At 43.6% G+C, this 20,658-nt stretch overlaps 2 protein-coding genes across 8 annotated transcripts in view; both read left to right on the forward strand.

Annotated features, from left to right (window-relative positions):
• The first annotated feature begins 181 nt into the window (after positions 1 to 181).
• Positions 182 to 13,251, forward strand: slc2a13b (solute carrier family 2 member 13b). The gene is given in 11 exon segments (XM_056417868.1): positions 182 to 905; positions 1,052 to 1,509; positions 1,597 to 1,756; positions 4,478 to 4,674; positions 4,828 to 4,864; positions 4,866 to 5,089; positions 7,706 to 7,820; positions 8,620 to 8,745; positions 9,165 to 9,274; positions 9,815 to 9,967; positions 11,948 to 13,251. Coding segments are annotated over 10 exon segments (1,776 nt in total). The 5' UTR covers positions 182 to 905; positions 1,052 to 1,082; the 3' UTR covers positions 12,175 to 13,251.
• Positions 13,252 to 13,992: 741 nt separating this feature from the next.
• kif21a (kinesin family member 21A) overlaps positions 13,993 to 20,658 on the forward strand; it is a 49,670-nt gene continuing 43,004 nt past the window's right edge. For all 7 annotated transcript variants that reach the window (XM_056417838.1, XM_056417842.1, XM_056417839.1 and 4 more), the window contains exon 1: positions 13,993 to 15,251. In XM_056417838.1, the coding sequence (XP_056273813.1) occupies positions 15,208 to 15,251 (44 nt within the window). In that variant the 5' untranslated portion in view covers positions 13,993 to 15,207. The remainder of the gene's footprint in view (positions 15,252 to 20,658) is intronic.

A 20,658-nucleotide genomic window follows, 5' to 3' on the forward strand; every position in this document is an offset into this window, starting at 1 on the left:
GCACAGGTGAGCACTCCATTGGGTGTCGTTACGCCTCTGAAGTGGGCTTGTCCCTCCCTCCCTGCAGCGCCATCATGTGATCCGACTTCCTGGTTTTTGACGTCAAGAACTCCTGCTGCTGTGCTCTGGAATAAACTTTTAACAGGTATAAACTACAGACGTATTGTTGAGTTTATATAGCGCATATAAGATCTGTTTATCTAACTCTGCGTGTGTGTATGATGTCGTTTTATATTGACCGAGTTGTTACGAGTTGTACCGCCAGCCGCCCAAACTGGCAACCCGGTGAAAATGAAATACTTACTTATATTAGTAGGGCTGTGATGTGCAGGCTACTTTTTTACCTTCTTCTTTTCAATAAAAAAATTAAAGAATTGGTCGAGTTAAAAGACCAATAAATTGTCTGAACATCTGTTTTAAGATACTAAACATTAGCCGATAAAAAAAGTTTTACAAAAAACTATAGATTTGAACGCGGCGTGGCTGAGAGCTGTCAGTCTCTTTCTAATTTTAAAGAAGCGACGCTAAATAAGTTTAATTGTCAAAAGTCATTTCCTAAATACCTGATTTGCATTTTAATTTTGAATAATCGATTATTGTTTTAGGGCGTTTAACATTTTTCTTTGTTTTGCTCTGTCAGCCGTTGGTCATGTGACGTAATGCGTAAACATTAAACATGGCCGCCAACGGAGCGGTAGCACCGTCGGTGGTAACGTCTTCGTTTGAAGCCGTTAAAGTTAGATTTAAGCCAAACTACTAACACGACGCGACACTAAACATCTTCTGTACTAACGGGACAGCAACTCCCAGAAGCTTATGGCGAAATGTTACCGTTAAGTAACCTCACGACTGGCCGTTAAATCCTCCATTTCTTCCCAGGGTTCTCCTTTCGAGCTAGACCGGAAGTAAGTATTGAGACATCCTGTTGCGAAATATATATATTTTTAAATACATATTTAACTCTGGTTATTTTGTGCTAAATTTTCCTCAACTCTGCTATGTTTTGAGGGTGTTTAAATAAAATAAATAATTGTATTATTATCTTGTCCAGCTATGAAGACAGTCTGAGTCACGTCATCTCTATGGGCGGCCGCAGACAGAGAGCAGTGGACGATGGAGAGCGCACTCGCATTGTGTCTCCATCTGCCTCTGGCGGGGATCCCCCGGACCAAGATGCCTCCTCGACGCGGTTTCTCTACGTGTTGGCGTTCTTCTCCGCCCTGGGGGGGCTTCTCTTCGGGTACGACACCGGGGTGGTGTCCGGGGCCATGCTGCTCCTGAAGGAGGAGATGAACCTGAGCACCCTGTGGCAGGAGGTGCTGGTCTCCAGCACCGTCGGGGCGGCGGCGCTCTCGGCCCTGAGCGGCGGCTTCCTGAACGAGTGGCTGGGGCGAAGGATCTGCATCCTGTTGGCCAGCTTCATCTTCACCGTGGGCGGCGTCATCCTGAGCGTGGCCCCGGACAAGGTGGTGCTTCTCGTGGGCAGAGTCACAGTGGGTCTGGGCATCGGTGAGCTCCTGCCCTGCTTCCCTATAGTGGCTTGGATTTGCATTTAAACTGAATAGAAGTAGACCGTCTCGTGTTTCCCCCCATCAGGCATTGCCTCGATGACGGTTCCCGTCTACATCGCCGAAGTTTCCCCGCCACACAGAAGAGGTCAGCTGGTCACCATCAACTCCCTCTTCATCACCGGAGGCCAGTTCATTGCGAGCGTGGTCGACGGCGCGTTCAGCTACATGGGCCGCGGCGGCTGGAGGTGAGCGTCGCTTCTTCTCCGCTCGTGACTTATGACGGGCCTCCTCCGCCTTTTAATTTACCTGTGTTTGTGAAGGGCGTGGCTCGAGGGGATCTAGTGTCAATCGTTTTAAACTTAGTCAGTCAAACTTTATACGTACACTACCGTTCAAAAGTTTGGGATCACCCAGAGAATTTCGTGTTTTCCATGAAAACTCACACTTTCATTTATCAAATGAGTTGCAAAATGTATAGAAAAAATAGTCAAGACATTGACAAGGTTAGAAATAATGATTTGTATTTGAAGTATTAATCTTTTTCTTCAAACTTTGCTTTCGTCAAAGAATGCTCCTTTTGCAGCAATTACAGCATTGCAGACCTTTGGCATTCTAGCTGTTAATTTGTTGAGGTAATCTGTTGAAATGTCACCCCACGCTTCCTGAAGCACCTCCACAAGTTGGATTGGCTTGATGGGCACTTCTTGCGGACCATACGGTCAAGCTGCTCCCACAACAGCTCAATGGGGTTGAGATCTGGTGACTGTGCTGGCCACTCCATTACAGACAGCAAGCTGCCTGCTTCTTCCCTCAAGAGTTCTTGCACAATGTGGAGGTGTGCTTTGGCTCATTGTCCTGTTGGAGGAGGAAATTGGCTCCAATCAAGCACTGCCCACAGGGTATGGCATGGCGTTGCAAAATGGAGTGATAGCCTTCCTTATTTAAAATCCCTTTTACCTGGTACAAATCTCCCACTTTACCAGCACCAAAGCAGCCCCAGACCATCACATGACCTCCACCATGCTTGACAGATGGTGTCAGGCACTCTTCCAGCATCTTTTCACCTGTTCTGCGTCTCACAAATGTTCTTCTGTGTGATCCAAACACCTCAAACTTGGATTCATCTGTCCAGAACACCTTTTTCCAATCTTCCTCATCCAATGCCTGTGTTCTTTTGCCCATACCAATCTTTTCTTTTTATTGGCCAGTCTCAGATATGGCTTTTTCTTTGCCACTCTGCCTAGAAGGCCAGCATCCCGGAGTCGCCTCTTCACTGTCGACGTTGACACTGGCGTTTTGCGGGTACCATTTAAAGAAGCTGCCAGTTGAGGACCTGTGAGGCGTCTATTTCTCAAACTAGAGACTCTAATGTACTTGTCTTCTTGCTGAGTTGTGCACCGGGGCCTCCCACTTCTCTTTCTGCTCTGGTTAGAGCCCGTTTGTGCTGTTCTCTGAAGGGAGTAGTACACACCGCTGGAGGACATTTTCAGTTTCTTTGCAATTTCTGCATGGAATAGCCTTCATTTCTAAGAACAAGAATAGACTGGCGAGTTTCACAGGAAACTTCTTTTTCTGGCCATTTTGAGAGTCTTATCGAACCCACAAATGTGATGCTCCAGATAATCAACTAGCTCAAAGGAAGGCCAGTTTTATAGCTTCTCTCATCAGCAAAACAGTTTTCAGCTGTGCTAACATAATTGCACAAGGGTTTTCAAGGGTTTTCTAATCATCCATTAGTCTTCTAAGGCGATTAGCAAACACAATGTACCATTAGAACACTGGAGTGATAGTTGATGGAAATGGGCCTCTATACACCTATGGAGATATTTCATTAGAAACCAGACGTTTACACCTAGAATAGTCATTTACCACATTAACAATGTATAGAGTGTATTTCTGATTGATTTAATGTTATCTTCATTGAAAAAAACAATGCTTTTCTTTGAAAAATAAGGACATTTCTAAGTGATCCCAAACTTTTGAACGGTAGTGTAGCTTTTTGCTAAATGTTAGTGCAGTGTGCAGTGAATCTTGGACGACTGGAAATGAGACGGAACACGTTGTGGGCCTCGAAGACCACAGAAAAGAGAATTAAATGTAAAAAAATTAATTTAATTAAATGAAGGGTATTTGTAATGGTGGTAAAACAGCGTGAAATAAACATTGGATTATTGATGAAATTATACAACTTCAATAAAATAAGTGATTAATAAAATAATACAACTTAAAGACAACAAAATATATTTAATCAAATATAATATATTTATACAACCTAAATACAATAAAATATGTGATTAATAAAATAAAACAACTTAAAGACAACACAATATGTAATCTAATTCTACAAACTAATTATAATAAAATAAGTGATTTAAAAAAAACAACAACAATGAAAACTAAAACTTCGACAACAAAACAAGTGAATAGAATAAAGTAGATGTCTATAAACTTCTCTTAACCCTTTATCGGACGAGGAACCATATATGGTAACTTCGTTGATGATGATTTTCTACCTAAAAACAATTAAAAGAAATCTAATGTCACAACAGTAAAACATTATTGTTATATCCTCCAATAGCTCTGTAGTGTTGACATGTTTAACTTCTAATGATGCCCAATAAAGAGTTTAGGCCTAACTGAACAGGTTTCAGGTCTGGGTGTCAAGATGTCAGTTGCATAGTTTGCCCACTAGAGGGCAGTATCGAGTTTATTTTTCAACTGAAACATCTTTTGGCTGATGAACTGTATAAAGTTATCAAACTGGTAGAACTCTCAAATATTGTGACAGGCGGAGCAAACAGAGGAGCGTCTTTGGATTTGGCTTTTAAAAAAAAGAAAACTTTTTGTGTCTTTTCTGCCTCAATTCATGTTTGAGGTTTATGCAACTAGACCTTGACCCCCACCGTGCCCTCTAAGACCCCCTGAGAGTTCCTGTTTAGTCATCCAGTCCCCCCCCGTACCTGCAGGTACATGCTGGGGCTGTCCGTCGTCCCGGCCGTGCTGCAGTTCGTGGGCTTCCTCTTCCTGCCCGAGAGCCCCCGTTGGCTCCTCGCAAAGGGGCGGAGCCAAGAGGCCCGCCGAGCCCTGAGCCGGATCCGAGAGGGCGCCGCCATCGAGAAGAGTACATCCGCCCGAACCAAGGTCGAGGAAGAGGGAAAGGCGGGTGGTGGAGGAAATTTTTTTTTTTTTTTTTTTTTTGAAAGAAAATGTTTGTTGTTTTGATTTCATTTCAGTTATCAGAGAGGATTCCCATTTCCGGGGCACGGAACCACGGGCCTCGGTCTGGCTCCTGCGGCCCGGCCAGCGCCCAGCCGAGCCACCAGCGCGGGATAAATACCGCCTCGCAAATCGACGCCGACGCGCTCCTCGCATCACCCATAAAGCTCACGTCAAAGCTCAGTGTGCGCATTTATCATCACAGATCCAGTACTGGCGCCACGGCGCGCAGAGAAACGGCGTGACGGTTGCGCAAGGAGGGGCGATCTGGTTCTCCGCCACCAACTTCGTGTTCACGTTGGTCGGCGTGTGGCTGGTGGAGCGCGTGGGCCGCAGGAAGCTGACGCTGGGCAGTCTCGTAGGTTCGCGTCTTAATTTGTATACGAGTTGAGATTTATTTACATTTTTAGAATACATTTTTTTATTTTATTGACGCGGTGGTGTTTCTATTATTGTGTCCGGTTACCATGCATTTAGTTGCAACATCTTTCTTTAGATTTATTTATTTATTTATTATTTATCTAAACTTTATTCAATATGGAGGACTTGAAATGACTTAAGTATGAATAAATAAATAAATGCATGAATAAATACAAGAATAAATAAATAAATGCTTAAATAAAAGTATAAATAAATAAATACATAAATAAATAAATGCTGACATAAAAGTATAAATAAATAATGTATAAATAAATATATATATATGTATTCATTCATATATTTAATTATTTATTTATACATTTATTTAAACATTTATTTAAGCATTTAATTATTTATTTATACATTTATTTAAGCATTTATTTATACATTTATTCAAGTATGTATTTATTAGGGTCCGAGCGACAGACGAAGTCTGACCGAGAGGAACCTATTGAAATTGTTAGGGGTATTATTATTCCGCTTCTTATTTTTGTACATTGGGGGCATATTGGGGGTACGTATCATATCCCAAAACTCACCAAATTTGGCAAGCTTGTCAGGCTTGGTGAAAATAGACGGATGACACCGACCTCGAAATTCGGCTTTCAAAAATTGCTCTCTAGCGCCACCTGGAAGTTTGACCGGCGACGCCCCTCACCCAGTATGGTCAAATGACTAGCTTTTATTTTTCCGAAGTCCACTTGGACCAGCTCTACAAAAAAGCCTCTCAGTACCCTAAGCTCCGCCTACTTAAATTTTCCACCATATTTTTTTTGGTGAAAAACACATCAGTGGCGTTTGCTCCGACATACGGGGTCCAATTCAAACCAAACCTATTGGAGATAATGATCATGGAAGCTATATCATCTAAGATCTATCATCTTTTTCCAAATATATTATTGTGCTAAGCATCTATGGCCGAACGAACATTTTAGGGGCGTGTCCTGTTTTGTAATGCTCATAACTTCAACACTATTGGGAGAAAAAAATAACAGACTGTCAGGATATGTGCAGAAGGGAGCCTGAAACATTCACAGCAAATTTCGTGCAATTTGAACCGTAGGGGGCGCTACAATAATTCACCAAAGTTGGCCGTTTTGGGCGTTTTTTGGCGTTTTTCGCTTGATTTGGCCCTTTTCCACTTTTTCCCCATCGATTATTTCTCCCACAAAACGCCAACAGAATCGGCTAAAAATCAGTTTTATAGAATCTCAAGACTTGAATAATGAACACTGTGAAAAAAAATGGACTTTTCGTCGGTAGAAAATTTACGTTTTTTTACTGCCAATAATTTTGTACTTTCTGTGATTTCTTTATGTTAAAAACTATTGCTTAAACTCATCCAATACTTCCCCCAAAAATAATGTGTGATGCCAGTCAAGGCCTGAACACATTCACACGAAGAAACAAGCACATTTCTTGGAGGAACACCTATTGATCACCTATTGAGAAGTAAAATAACCAAATTTTTCTGCCCAAAATAATGTGAGCTCCTACGGCTGCCTGTAAACCAGCTGGCTCATAGCTCACCATGTTAAGTGTTGGTCTGGACACCTGGAGATGCCTTGTCGATTCCAAGACAAGGCAGCGTTTTTTCATCACTTTTTTTTTGTACATTGAATTTACATGACGTGATCTCTACTTCACGTAGGGACACACGACGCATGAATATGTTCACGTAGTTAAAGCGCCACCTAGTGGCTCAACTGGACTTCCTTCAGTCCGCCCCAAATTTGTTTGACTAGCCCGTTATTTAGAATGGAATAAGAACTCTCTCTCTCTCTCTTTTTCTCTCTCCTCTCTCTTCTCTCTCTCTTTTTCTCTCTCTTCTCTCTGTCTCCTCTCTCTCCTCTCTCTCCCTCTCTCTACTGCCCTCCTCGCTGGTCTGATACGGATCCGTATTGCCCTCTTACGTCATTTTCAAAATGAGCTATATTGATAGACAGCCAAGAGCAGTGGTCCTCAAACTAAGGTCCGCCTCCACATTTGGCCCGGCCCTCTGAACAATACCAGAGAGGCATTATGATTTTTTTTTCCAGTTTGGCCACGCAAATCCTAGTCTAGCCCGTTATTTAGAATGGAATAAGAACTCTTTCTCTCTTTTTTTCTCTCTTTCTCTCTCCTCTCTCCTCTCTCTCTCCTCTCTCTCCCTCTCTCTACTCTAACATAACTAACGTCAGTAAACAGCTGGACGAGGCTTTTAAATCACGGATTTCGTGAGTTTTTGTTTATAGGGACAAATGATGGATGAATATGTTCACGTAGTTAAAGCGCCACCTAGTGGCGAAACTGGACTTTGTCGAATCCGCCCCAAACTTGTCGCGCTCGTTACAAGTCGCGGCCCGAGTCGAGTCCGACCGGCGCGCCCGCGTCCTCGGGCCGGCGTCACGCCGGCTCCCCCAACCGGCGCGGGTGAGCGAGGACCCGTTCGACGCTGCTTGCAGCTTTAATTTATTCTTGTATTTATACTTTTATTTAAGCATTTATTTATTTATACTTAAGTCATTTTAAGTCCTCCATAATTCAACGGGTCTATTTTCTTTCTCTTCTCTCCTCAGGCACCGGTCTGAGTCTGACACTGTTGGCGGTCGGGTTCTTGCTCTCGGCTTCGTACTCTCCGCCCACCACGCTCCACCCGGTCGACGCCCAGAACTCCACCTGCCGACTCTACGGGTGAGAGAGCTTCACCGTGTTTGAGACTCCAGCTTGTAGTTTTTTCTTATGAGTGACTGATGTGTTAATGCTGATATTTATTGGAGAGAGAAGAGGAGAGAGGTGCTCAGTGTATCCGAAAACGACCCCAATATGGTACTACAAGCTCTCTAGTGGGGTAATATGGTACTACAAGCTCTCTAGTGGGGAAATATGGTACTACAAGCTCTCTAGTGGGGTAATATGGTACTACAAGCTCTCTAGTGGAGCAATATGGTACTACAAGCTCTCTAGTGGGGTAATATGGTACTACAAGCTCTCTAGTGGGGTAATATGGTACTACAAGCTCTCTAGTGGGGTAATATGGTACTACAAGCTCTCTAGTGGAGCAATATGGTACTACAAGCTCTCTAGTGGGGTAATATGGTACTACAAGCTCTAGTGGGGCAATATGGAACTACAAGCTCTCTAGTGGGGTAATATGGTACTACAAGCTCTCTAGTGGGGCAATATGGTACTACAAGCTCTCTAGTGGGGTAATATGGTACTACAAGCTCTCTAGTGGGGCAATATGGTACTACAAGCTCTCTAGTGGGGTGATATGGTACTACAAGCTCCTTAAGATATGATGGAGCATCACCAATCAAGACTTTTTGGTGAGGAGAAAGATTTTAAAAGTGACTCTTGATGTTACAGGGAGCCGGTGCAGAGCAGCTAACGCAGGAGTCATGTGACCTCTTTTCTTCTGGATCAACTGGAGGGACCTAGGAGACGTATGAGAGCAGCCTGGTAATAACCTCTCCGTTGCTCTGGCCTCCAGGTCCTGTGAGCTCTGCATGTTGGATCCAGGTTGTGGATTCTGTTACCTTGACGACGACAGCCGAGTGTTCAACTCCTCCTGCGTTCCCGTCAATCAAGAGTCCACAGATCACGCCGCCTGGGGAAGGTCGGACCCCGTTTTATTATTATTATTATTAATCTGTGGACAGGTGTCTCTTGTACAGGTAACGAGTGCTTTCTTAAAGCGACAGGACTCATCTCACTGGGGATTATTGCGAGTTGGTAAAACTTATTTCACACGCAATCGAATGCAAATCCATTTCTAACTTTTATTATATGATGTGATTTTTTTTGACTTTTTTTGTTGTTGATATTCTGTCGCCATTTTTTTATCGTTAAAATAAACCCTCACACAAGTAGACCGTGATCTTTTAAATCATTAAAAGTGACCTAATGATTTCCTTCACTGTACTGAAATGAGAAACAACCTGTACATAATTTCAAAATATAATACAGCAGCACATTGATTTCTTTTGCTGGATTTTTTTTATATTTCAACTTCTTGCGATGCTTCTTTTCCTCCAGGTGTTCCAACCAGACGGCGAGCCCGATGTGGGCCTACAACTACTGTCCCACGTCTTACTCCTGGGTCGTCATCACGGGCCTCATCCTCTACCTCGCCTTCTTCGCTCCGGGTCTGAAACTATTTTTTTTTTTTTTAAACCTACCCCAAAACATGGCAATAATAAATTTAATTTAAAAAATGTAAAAAATTTAAAAGAGGGGAAAAAGGATGATAATTCATAGATTGAATACAAATAAATAAAAAATAAACTAATTTATAAAATCTAATTAAAAAATGTTTTATTAAAACATTTTAAAAAAAAGAAAACTATTTATAATTAAGAAAAAAATGTTTTCAAAAAAATACAAATAAATATAAATACAAATAAATAAAGATTAATACAAATAAATAAATAATTTAAAGAATAATTGTCCATCCTGAGTGTAGTGTTGTATGTGCCCAAACCCCCTTTTAACATATAAAAGTAGGGATGTCAAACATTCACTCAAATGAGTAATGTAGGTGTTCAGACACCTTCTTGAAACAAGCTGTCGTATTTCCATTATCAAGCGGACACATGACTGACGGTGTCTGGCGAGAAAATGGTAAAATATATTTCTCGTTTTCAGCATCCTGTGAAGTATTGCATCATATCGTCTCTGTGTTCCAGGTATGGGCACCATCCCGTGGACGGTGAACTCTGAGATCTACCCGCTGTGGGCGCGCAGCACCGGCAACGCCTGCTCCGCCGGGGTCAACTGGACCTTCAACGTCCTGGTGTCCCTCACCTTCCTCCACGTCGCCCGCTATCTGACTTACTTCGGTAAGAGGGCCGGTACAAAAATACGCTGACGCGTCATAATTATAATGATGTACATATTTTTGGGGGCAGTTTTTTCCCCCACTGACTGAAATCCAGGGGCATTAAAAAAAAACAATTGTGTAATTAAAGCTGCAAGCAGCGTCGAACGGGTCCTCACTCACCCACGCCGGTCGGGGGAGCCGGCGGGACGCCGGCCCGCTCGGCCGAGGGCGCGCCGGTCGGACTCGACTCGGCCGACTTATAACGAGCACGACAAGTTTGGGGCAGATTCAAAAGTCCAGTTTCGCCACTAGGTGGCGCTTAACTACGTGAACATATTCATGTCAGGTGTCCCTACGTGAAGTAGAGATCACGTCATGTAAATTCAATGTAAAAAAAAAAAGTGATGAAAAAAAGCTGCCTTGTCTTGGAATCGAACACGCATTTCCAGGTGTCCAGACCAACACTTATGATGGTGAGCTATGAGCCAGCTGGTTTACAGGCAGCCGTAGGAGCTCACATTATTTTGGGCAGAAAAATTTGGTTATTTTACTTATCAATAGGTGATCAATAGGTGTTCCTCCAAGAAATGTGCTTGTTTCTTCGTTTGAATGTGTTCAGGCCTTGACTGGCATCACACATGATTTTTTGGGGAAGTATTGGATGAGTTTAAGCAATAGTTTTTAACATAAAGAAATCACAGAAAGTAAAAAATTATTGGCAGTAAAAAAACGTAAATTTCCTACCTACGAAAAGTCCGTTTTTTTTCACAGTGTTCATTATTCAAGTCTTGAGATTCTATAAAACTGATTTTTAGCCGATTCTGTTGGCGTTTTGTGGGAGAAATAATCGATGGGGAAAAAGTGGAAAAGGGCCAAATCAAGCGAAAAACGCCAAAAAACGGCCAACTTTGGTGAATTATTGTAGCGCCCCCTACGGTTCAAATTGCACGAAATTTGCTGTGAATGTTTCAGGCTCCCTTCTGCACATATCCTGACAGTCTGTTTTTTTTTTCCCCCAATAGTGTTGAAGTTATGAGCATTACAAAACAGGACACGCCCCTAAAATGTTTGTTCGGCCATAGATGCTTACCACAATAATATATTTGAAAAGAGATGATAGATCCTAGATGATATAGCTTCCATGATCATTATCTCCAATAGGTTTGGTATGAATTGGACACCGTCTGTCAGAGCAAACGCCTCTGATGTGTTTTTCACACAAAAAAATATGGCCGAAAATTTAAGTAGGCGGAGCTTAGGGTCCTGAGAGGCTTTTTTGTAGAGCAGGTCCAAGTGGACTTGGGAAAAATAAAAGCTAGTCATTTGAACAAACTGGGTGAGGGGCGTCGCCGGCAAATTTGTAGGTGGCGCTAGAGAGCAATTTTTGAAAGCCGAATTTCGACGTCGGTGTCATCCGGCTATTTTCACCAAGCCTGACAAGCTTGCCAAATTTGGTGAGTTTTGGGATATGATACGTACCCCCAATATGCCCCCAATGTACAAAAATAAGAAGCGGAATAATAATACCCCTAACAATTTCAATAGGTTCCTCTCGGTCAGACTTCGTCTGTCGCTCGGACCCTAATAACATTTAAACTTTGTTCAGAAATAATAAATATACTTATTTAGGGTTACAGGATACAAGCAATTGACATAACAATGGCAATAATTAGACTATTAGGCAATATTCTACAGATTCAAAGTGTTTTAGATTTTTTTTAACAGAAAACATAAATCAGAAAATCATATTATAATTTATTCCTATATATTTGTGGTTATTTATTCTTACATTTTTCTAAAAAACAATTAACAATTCTAAATTTCTTTGTTCATTTTTTTTACTGATATTTATAGTTTATTTTTATTTTTACGCTTGTAAATTATTGCCCCTCTAGTGACATCAGGGGCAACATTATATTTTTAAGGGGCAGTTTTTCCCTTTCCCCTCGTGTGTTTCCGACGCTGCGTGAAACTAAAGCCTCCCCCCCCTCCCCCCCAGGGGCGTTCTTCATGTACGCGGGCCTGGTGGCTCTGGGGCTGCTCTTCGTCTTCGGCTGCCTCCCGGAGACCCGAGGCCTGGCGCTGGAGGACGTGGAGAACCTGTTCACCGGTCCGCTCTGCTCCTGCGGGGCCTCCTCCTCCTCGGCCGCTCGCAACGTGCAATACATCCGGGTCAACGGCAGAAGCCCCGCCTCCTCTGACGGCGACGCCTCGGATGTCGAGTAGACGTCTTCTCCGTGCTACGGCTTTCTGAATAAGGGGGATGGGGAGGAGGTAACCATGGTGACGCTTGGGGGGTGGGGCCTCAATAATCTGCCTACCTGTTGGTCTACTTTTATTTATATATTTTTGGGGATCTCTTTGTTTTGGCAGACCGTTCACAGCGTCCCGTTTGCACAGACGCTCCGATTTTTGCCAGTTTGCAATTTTTAATGATTAAAAATCCCGATTACCGAGGGAATCTCGACCTTTTCTTTTCTTTTTTTAAGTGCAAACCAAGGCGTTTTCTTTTCATTACGTTTTATTTAAGAACTGATAATGTCTCTAGTTTAATCTGATTGTGATGAGTGAAACATGTGGAATTGGCACAAAGACATTCAGAACTAGAACGGGCACTCGGTAGAGCGCATACCTTCTCATATCACACGATTGGGCATTGAATTATGAACATTTTGGAAATTAGTTTCATGCCAATTGGATATAAATTGATAAAAATAAGATTTTGACCTTTTCATGACCTTTGACCCGATCGATCCCAAAATCTAATCAAATAGTCCCCGGATAATAACCAATCATCCCACGCGATTCGGTTTAATACTTTTTGACTTATGCGAATAACACGCACGCACGCACGCATACAAATACACGGCGATCAAAACATTACCTTCCGCATTTTCAATGCGAAGGTAATTATGGGAAACAGAAAAAAAATAGTCCGATATCTCAAAGTACGTTTTGTGGTTACCGATCCATAATCCTTACTGATGATGCAATATGTGTTCCGATAGCAGTGAGATCACCTGACTGCTACTCATGTGAATCCTATTAATATTAAGTGTGGGAGGAATAAAAAGTATTTTGTACAACAGCTGGATGGTTTGTCGTGATGAAAAAAAAAAAATTTCCATTTAAATTAATGACAAATAAGCTCTTGTTTCATGTATTTACAATCCACGTCTCTGATTATGTTCTGTACATCAATATGATCTTTGGTAATGGATGCATCGTTAACCTTAAGGAGTCAGTATATGTGTTGTGTGTGTGTACTCTAATAATTAAAACAATAAAATAGCTCCTGTGTTAGCCGTGTGGTTTTAAGTCACTTCCCCTCAAATTAAAAAAGAAACGAAAAAACGAGTATTTAAATAGCAATTTATCTAGAATAACGGATAGTTTGGTCAATGAAATGTCAAAAGTAATGGAATATGTGCTTTATCATTTCCCAGAGTATCAGTTTACTCATCACACATGACGATGAAGAACTCGCAATGACGTCATTACTTCATATCTGTCGACATTTACAACAAAAAAGATTTCAGTTCTTTTGTAAAGAAGTACCTTTCTTCACCACAGGGTGTCACTGACAGTTGGATGAAGGCAGCCATGGAGGAACATTGGTGTCTTTTTTTATGCAAACAAACAACTATTTATTTATTCAAAAAGCTTATATTGGCATATTTGAGGTGCTATAGACATACTTTTCTCGACAATTCCAAAAGATGACTGTCAGAAGTCGCCCCCTGGTGGTCAGGAGAGAGAATGCAGCTTTAACACATGAACCATAGACTTCTATACAACCAGAGGAGTCGCCCCCTGGTGGTCAGGAGAGAGAATGCAGCTTTAACACATGAACCATAGACTTCTATACAACCAGAGGAGTCGCCCCCTGGTGGTCAGGAGAGAGAATGCAGCTTTAACACATGAACCATAGACTTCTATACAACCAGAGGAGTCGCCCCCTGGTGGTCAGGAGAGAGAATGCAGCTTTTAAGACAGCTTCACTCTGCAGAACTGTAAAAGCGGCATTGTACTTGTGTTCAACAGGTCAGCAGCGGGGTAGCGGCCGTTGCGGAAAGCAGAGAACGCCACGACGGAGGAGGAGCCAACAGCTGGAGAGAAATATATCCGTTAAACATGAAAACAGAGCGTCCTTGTGTCACTTCCTGTCTTGCAGCTGTTCACTCATTCAAGGCTTCTTCACGTAATCGAGACATTTGTATCTTTTATAGCATCGACAGCTGTCCAGGTTAAAATGTTATGACTATTATTCTATATCTTTGGGATATTTTGTACGACTTTATTGCACATCTGACATTAGAGAGACGGCGGGAAATGACAGAGGGGAAAAGGAGACAAAGGGGAAACAAAACAGAGATATTGTGGCAAATGCAGGACATATTTATTTTAGAAATTAGATGAATTGGCTCAAGAACTGATTTGAAGTCAGCTCATAAAGATGATTTTTAAGAACTTTTATTTTGTAATTAAATATCAGAATGTCTTGATTGTCTCCGAGTGACTTCTTGAGGTGGTCTACTATTATTAGACCACCAACTATGGACCATTTCCTCTCAAATTTAATGTGAAATAAAATACATTTGTGTCATGAATGTGATTTTTCTAGAGCTTTTATTTTGAAATTCAACATCAGAACGTCCCAATATTAGAAGAGGTACCTTCCTCTTTTTTTCAATTCACCATTCATTGTTTTTTAATCATTCATTTAGTTCAATTTATTAATATTTCATACTTTAATATAATGAAAAATAAATTGTCATGACGTCATCTCGCAGCCGGTGTTTTTTTCCTTCCGGAGAGGGCGTGGCTTGCTGACGCATTGCGGCTCCCTCCCCCGGTGCGTTAAACTTGTTGCAAAACACGGCGGCGCGAGAGCGCACCAGTACACGTGTATGTGTGTTCAACATACGCGCGTGCGCACGCGCTCTTGTCTCACCTAGCAGCGTCAGTCTGCATGTGGGCTCGAGCCGGAGCCGAATCATCCGCGAGCTGCAAACTGGCGCAGGGATGTGGCGCACACCGCCTCACCGCCTCACCTCCCCCCGCTGACACATCACGGTTAAAGTCACCGGTGAAGATAACCGTTGGGTGTTTGTGAAGAAATGGCGGCTCCGCTCGCCTGACAGGGGAGTGCGCACCTTTTTTTTTCTTTTTTTTTCTTCCTCTCTTTTTGCCCCAAAAGGCGAAAACCGTTTGTTTTTTGTCCTCCGTTCCTCATCGACGGTCGAGTAAAACGGAGCCATGACGTCGGGTCAGGATGAAAGCTCGGTCCGTGTGGCGCTGAGGTAAGTCACCAACGGTTATCCTCATCTCCTTCACCCCGCGAAACGGGCGAGTGCGTAGCGGTGTACCTTTTTTTGTAGTTGTTAGCTAACCCTAATTGCGCCGGTGCCACCTGTCAGTCCGAACCGCGGGCCTAGCGAACACCTGCCCGCGGGAGCCAGCATCTGCTTAACGCACGTACGCGCGCGCACGTTATATTGTGACCCAGTTCCTCTTCGTACCGGCTTTTCATCACATATTTTCGGGTTGTTTTTACTTCTTTGATTCATCTCCTTTTTGCTATACGATTTGTGTGCTTTCACGCCCACGTGCACGCGCTCAAATGCACGAGGAGGGATGATATCATCCGTTCTGGGGGCCGAGCTATCGGAGAGAGGCTGCGTGTCTCCTCAAAGCCTCCGGCAGACAGGCGGTTAATCGATGAAGTCAGAGCTTCACTTGACAGCCAGCTTCCAAGGAAAGGACGCTGTCAAGGCTCCTTCGTTTTGGGGGAGATGTCTGATGTCTCTCACGCCTGTTACTATCTCATCCATGCTTTTTATCAGGAAGAAAGGAGGAATAAAAAGGGTCTTCTTTCCACTTCAAGTAGAATAGAATAGAATATACACTTTTATTAATCCCCAAGGGGAAATTAGTTCTCTGCATTTTAACCCATCCTTAGTTATTAAGGAGCAGTGGGCTGCGGTGAAGCGCCCGGGAAGCAACTGGGGGTTCAGTGCCTTGCTCAAGGACACTTCGACTTGCAACTAATGGGGAGAGCGGGGATCGAACCCACAACCCTGCGGTTGCAGGACGGCCCTCTTACCCCACTGAGCTAAAGCCGCCCCAAAGTACATGCACTAAGTGTGCTATTGTGCTGAAGTAGGCCGCTCCCACCCCAGCTGGTGAGGTGGCACAGTGGCAAAATGGGATGCCAGACCCCCCCCCTGCCCCCCCTTCTCTATCTCTCTCTCAAAGACATTCAGAGAATACTTTTACTATTTATGAAATTCTAAAAAATAGACGTATTGTTGCATTCGTCCCATCCGTTTGTTTTGTTTTCCTCCCCTAGATTTTTTTCTTTTATTTTAATACTTGTGTGTGTCCCTGTGTCTCTCTCTCTCTCTCTGTGTGTGTGTGTGTGTGTGTCTCTCTCTCTCTGTGTGTGTGTGTCTCTCTCTCTCTCTGTGTGTGTGTCTGTGTGTCTCTCTCTCTGTGTGTGTGTGTGTGTGTGTGTGTGTCTGTGTGTGTCTCTCTCTGTGTGTGTCTCTCTCTGTGTGTGTGTGTGTGTGTGTCCAACAATCTGACTGCTTTTTGTTGTCGTTTTACTCAAGATTATGTTGACGGTGACAATTTTCTTTAATACACAATCTAATAGCTAGAGAGGTTTCTTTCTGGTGATGCCATTTTGTGCCAACGTTTGGTCTCACAAGGTGAAATCCATCCTTGAAAGAGACAGATCCGGTCTTGATTCTGACGGTTTCAATAGACGTCAGTTTGTTTTGAGGAAGGGTCAACACATTATTTCCGGGAGCAAAACCTGCCAATTCCAAATCAATGATGCCTATTGCCAGCGTCACCAGTGTCACGAGAGGCTGCAGCGGGTCAGTTTGAGGCTGTTGTTTGTATTGTTGTTGCACTGGACTGAGTCTCAGCAGGGCACAACACTCAGTACGGGTTGCCAGGTCGCTCTTTGAAAATGGAAAACAGTTCTCGGCAGTAAAACTTGCACCACAGTCTCTTAAACTGTGTGTGTTTTTTTTTGGGGGGGGGGGGGGGTAAGACAGACTGGAGGTCATCTCTGAAAGTACAGATGTTGGACGATAGCTGAAATCAAGACTTCACTGCTGCTGAAAGGCCAGTGAGTCGGCCAGAAAACCCCCTTTTACAAAGGGCAGCGAACGCATCAACAGGCAACAACCAGTGACTTGCTGGTTTCCCTTTGAGGATCGTTACGCGGCTGCACTGCGGCTGCTTTGCATATCAGGAAGTAACAGTTGACACTTTAAACGCTCTCAATTCAAATGATGTAAAGCGTAACAGAAATGCCTGAAATGGAAACAAACGTTGAGCTCATTTTTCAACCGTACGCCCCGATTCTTGATCCTAGATTGCGCAACACCTTAATGAGGGGGGTGGGGGGGGGCTAATCGGGTTAAAGGCCCGAGCTTATCTCGACAAAGGCCGTCCTGTTCTTTCAAACTCCCACAATGCAGCACAAAGGTCAAAACATCTGCTTTTCAGCGTCCACGGTACGCGTCTAAGTGAGAGGATTGCGCGAGCGACCGCACGCGGGCGACTTCCCGATAGAGACGCCGGTGTTTGTCTCGTGCGCCGAGGGGAAGGGCTCGAGGTGGAGAGCGAGGACTCGTCGAACCGGCCGGCGTGTTTAGTTGTCAGTCGAGGCGGTGACTGTGATGTAATAATGACGGACGAGCCGATCAAAGCCAGGAGGGAGTCTCTCCGCTGGAACCGCTGCCAAGCCAAATAACCGCTTGATTAAAGGTGCGATGGAGAAAAGAAGAAGTCTCTTTCCTTTTTTAAATTTTTTTAATCTTCCGTCAGAACTTGATTCTGACGCTCGGCCAAAATGAATTTAAATCGGTTCCTAACCCTCTTGACGGCTTAAGTTCCAGGCGTACTTTAATGTAATGACACGGAGGCGTGCAGCAACTGGTACAAGGGAGTCTTAAGCCTGCAGGTTGAAGGGGGGGAGCTTGTTAAAATGAGCTGCACGATTAGAGCAGACCTCTGCTATTACTTAATGACCTGCAGTGAGGTGTGTGTGTGTGTGTGTGGGGGGGGTGGGGGTGACGAGAGACGACAGCTGAGGCTGGCTGTGGGGGGTTCACAGTGCAAACAGAGGTGAGGGGCCTCTGGGGGATGCTGGAAACAGGTTTCCTCAAACACTGATGTGCTTCTTTTGAGTTATTTGAGGGGAAATGAGCAGCTGTTTGAGATAAATCCCGACGCGGCCTGGGAGTCGGGTACATGTCTGTGCAGAGGTTCCTAGAGCAACGCGGGGGCCGGACCAGTAGAGGACCAGTAGAGGACCAGTAGAGGACCAGCAGAGGACCAGCAGCAGAGGACCAGCAGTAGAGGACCAGCAGTAGAGGACCAGCAGCAGAGGACCAGTAGAGGACCAGTAGAGGACCAGTAGTCGAGGACCGCTGGGAGCCCAGGTTCATGTTTTCCTTCTCCGCGGCATCGCCATGCCAACACAAAAGCCCCCGACGGGGCCGAAGCCTCCCAGTAACCTCCAGAGCTTTGTTCACGTCCACTGAGCCACGCCGGTCGGTCGGGAGTTAGCCGCTGACCCCACGGTTGTGTGTGTGTGTGTGTGTGTGAAGTGTGTGTTCTCCTCACATTGTTGTCCCGTGTAAAATTCACACCCTTGTGTCGAGTTACATCTTTTACAGTTTCACCCCGGGAGATCCTCGAGGCCGAGCGCTCTGCGCTAAACACCTGCTGACGGTTAACAAAAATCATTTTTCTAAAGGGGGATGTGTGTCCAGGCGGTCCGTGTGAAACACGACACACACCGACGGCTTCATGAACACACACTCGGTCCGAGACGACCGGCGTACGGACAGCTCTGCATATGACACACTTTATGCTTCACAGCATAGATAGAGATACGTGTTTAACACCCGATGTTGGGCTGTTTTGGAATGAATAGCTGAACGCGTTGTTCAAGTCCGGATCATTACCTTTAGTTCTCCAGCCTCTCAAACGTGAGGATTTTGCCGCTTTTCTTTTGTCTCGTTCGATATTGAAATAAATAGCCAAAAAACGAGCAATTTGAGGACGCTGCCCTTTTTTTTAGCTTTTAGGAAATTCTTGAATTGTATAATTTTCTGATAATTTGGTTGTCAACCTTTTCCCATGAGCACCGGAGCACCTTCTTTAAGTGACATGCAACTTAGTACAGTCGTGTATTTCTTTCCAACTTTATTACTGATAAATGCTTTGTAATTAGAACATAAACAGCAATAACAATGTTTTATTTTAAAGGAACGGTCATAAAGTGCTGCTTTTAAGAGGTTCATCCATTCGAGCAGTTACCCACCCTTGACTTTAGAGTAGAGACTGTGTCTGTCCCACGGCCACTTCAATTAAATAAATCAAAAGTAAGCAGAAGAGGAGTCGTACACAATAACCTTATACAAGTTAACACAATTATTTCAGCAGTGCAACAAAATAGGTCTATTAAATGTGGTCTCCTAAATATTCGATCTCTGTCATCTAAAGCTGTGTTACTGAATGATTTAATATCAGATAATCACATTGATTTATGTTGCCTAACTGAAACCTGGCTGAGCCATGAAGAATATGTCTGCCTGAATGAATCGACTCCTCCAAGTCATATTAATACTCACATTCCTCGAGGCACCGGTCGAGGAGGTGGAGTAGCAGCCATCTTTGAATCGAGCCTATTAATTAATCCTCAACCAAAATTACACTACACCTCATTTGAAAGCCTTGTTCTTAGTCTTTCACATCCAACCTGGAAAACACTACAGCCAATTCGATTTGTGATTCTGTACCGCCACCAGGTCCATATTCAGAGTTTATATCTGAATTCTCAGAATTTATATCAAGTTTGGTTCTTAAAACCGATAAAGTTATTATTGTTGGAGATTTTAATATCCATGTGGATGTTGATAATGATTGCCTTAGTGCTGCATTCATCTCCTTGTTGGACTCGATTGGCTTCTGTCAGAGTACAGAAACCCACTCACAGCTTTGGCCACACGCTTGATCTTGTTCTTACTTATGGCGTTGACATTGAGCATTTGAACGCCTTCCCACAGAATCCTCTTCTGTCAGACCACAACCTCATAACTTTTGAATTTATACTACCGGAGTGTACTCCGTTAGTCAAAAGTTTCTACACTAGATGTCTAACTGATAGTGCTGTAGCTAAATTTAAAGAAGCGATTCCTTCTGTATTTGATTCGATACCACGTCTCAATATAACAGAGGACTCCTGGTCTAACTTTAGTCCGTCCCAGATTGATCATCTTGTTGACAGTGCCATAGGCTCTCTGAGAATGACACTGGACTCGATAGCCCTCTGAAGAAGAAGACAGTGAGGAAGAGGAGGTTTGCTCCTGGTATAACCCTCAGACCCGCAAACTGAAGCAACGTCACGAAGCTTGAACGCATATGGCGTTCAACTAATCTCAAGAATCCCGCTTAGTTTGGCGAGATAGTCTTAAAACATATAAGAAGGCCCTCCGTAATGCCAGAGCAGCCTATTACTCATCAATAATAGAAAAATAATCACAACCCCAGGTTTCTCTTCAGCACTGTAGCCAGGCTGACAGAGAGTCACAGCTCTGTGGAGCCGAGCATTCCTATAAACCTTAGTGGTAATGACTTTATGAACTTCTTTAATGAAAAGATTTTAACTATTAGGGACAAGAT

The sequence above is a fragment of the Pseudoliparis swirei genome, chromosome 6 (genome assembly GCF_029220125.1).
Source record: "Pseudoliparis swirei isolate HS2019 ecotype Mariana Trench chromosome 6, NWPU_hadal_v1, whole genome shotgun sequence".
In the NCBI taxonomy this organism is placed as follows: Eukaryota; Metazoa; Chordata; class Actinopteri; order Perciformes; family Liparidae; genus Pseudoliparis; species Pseudoliparis swirei.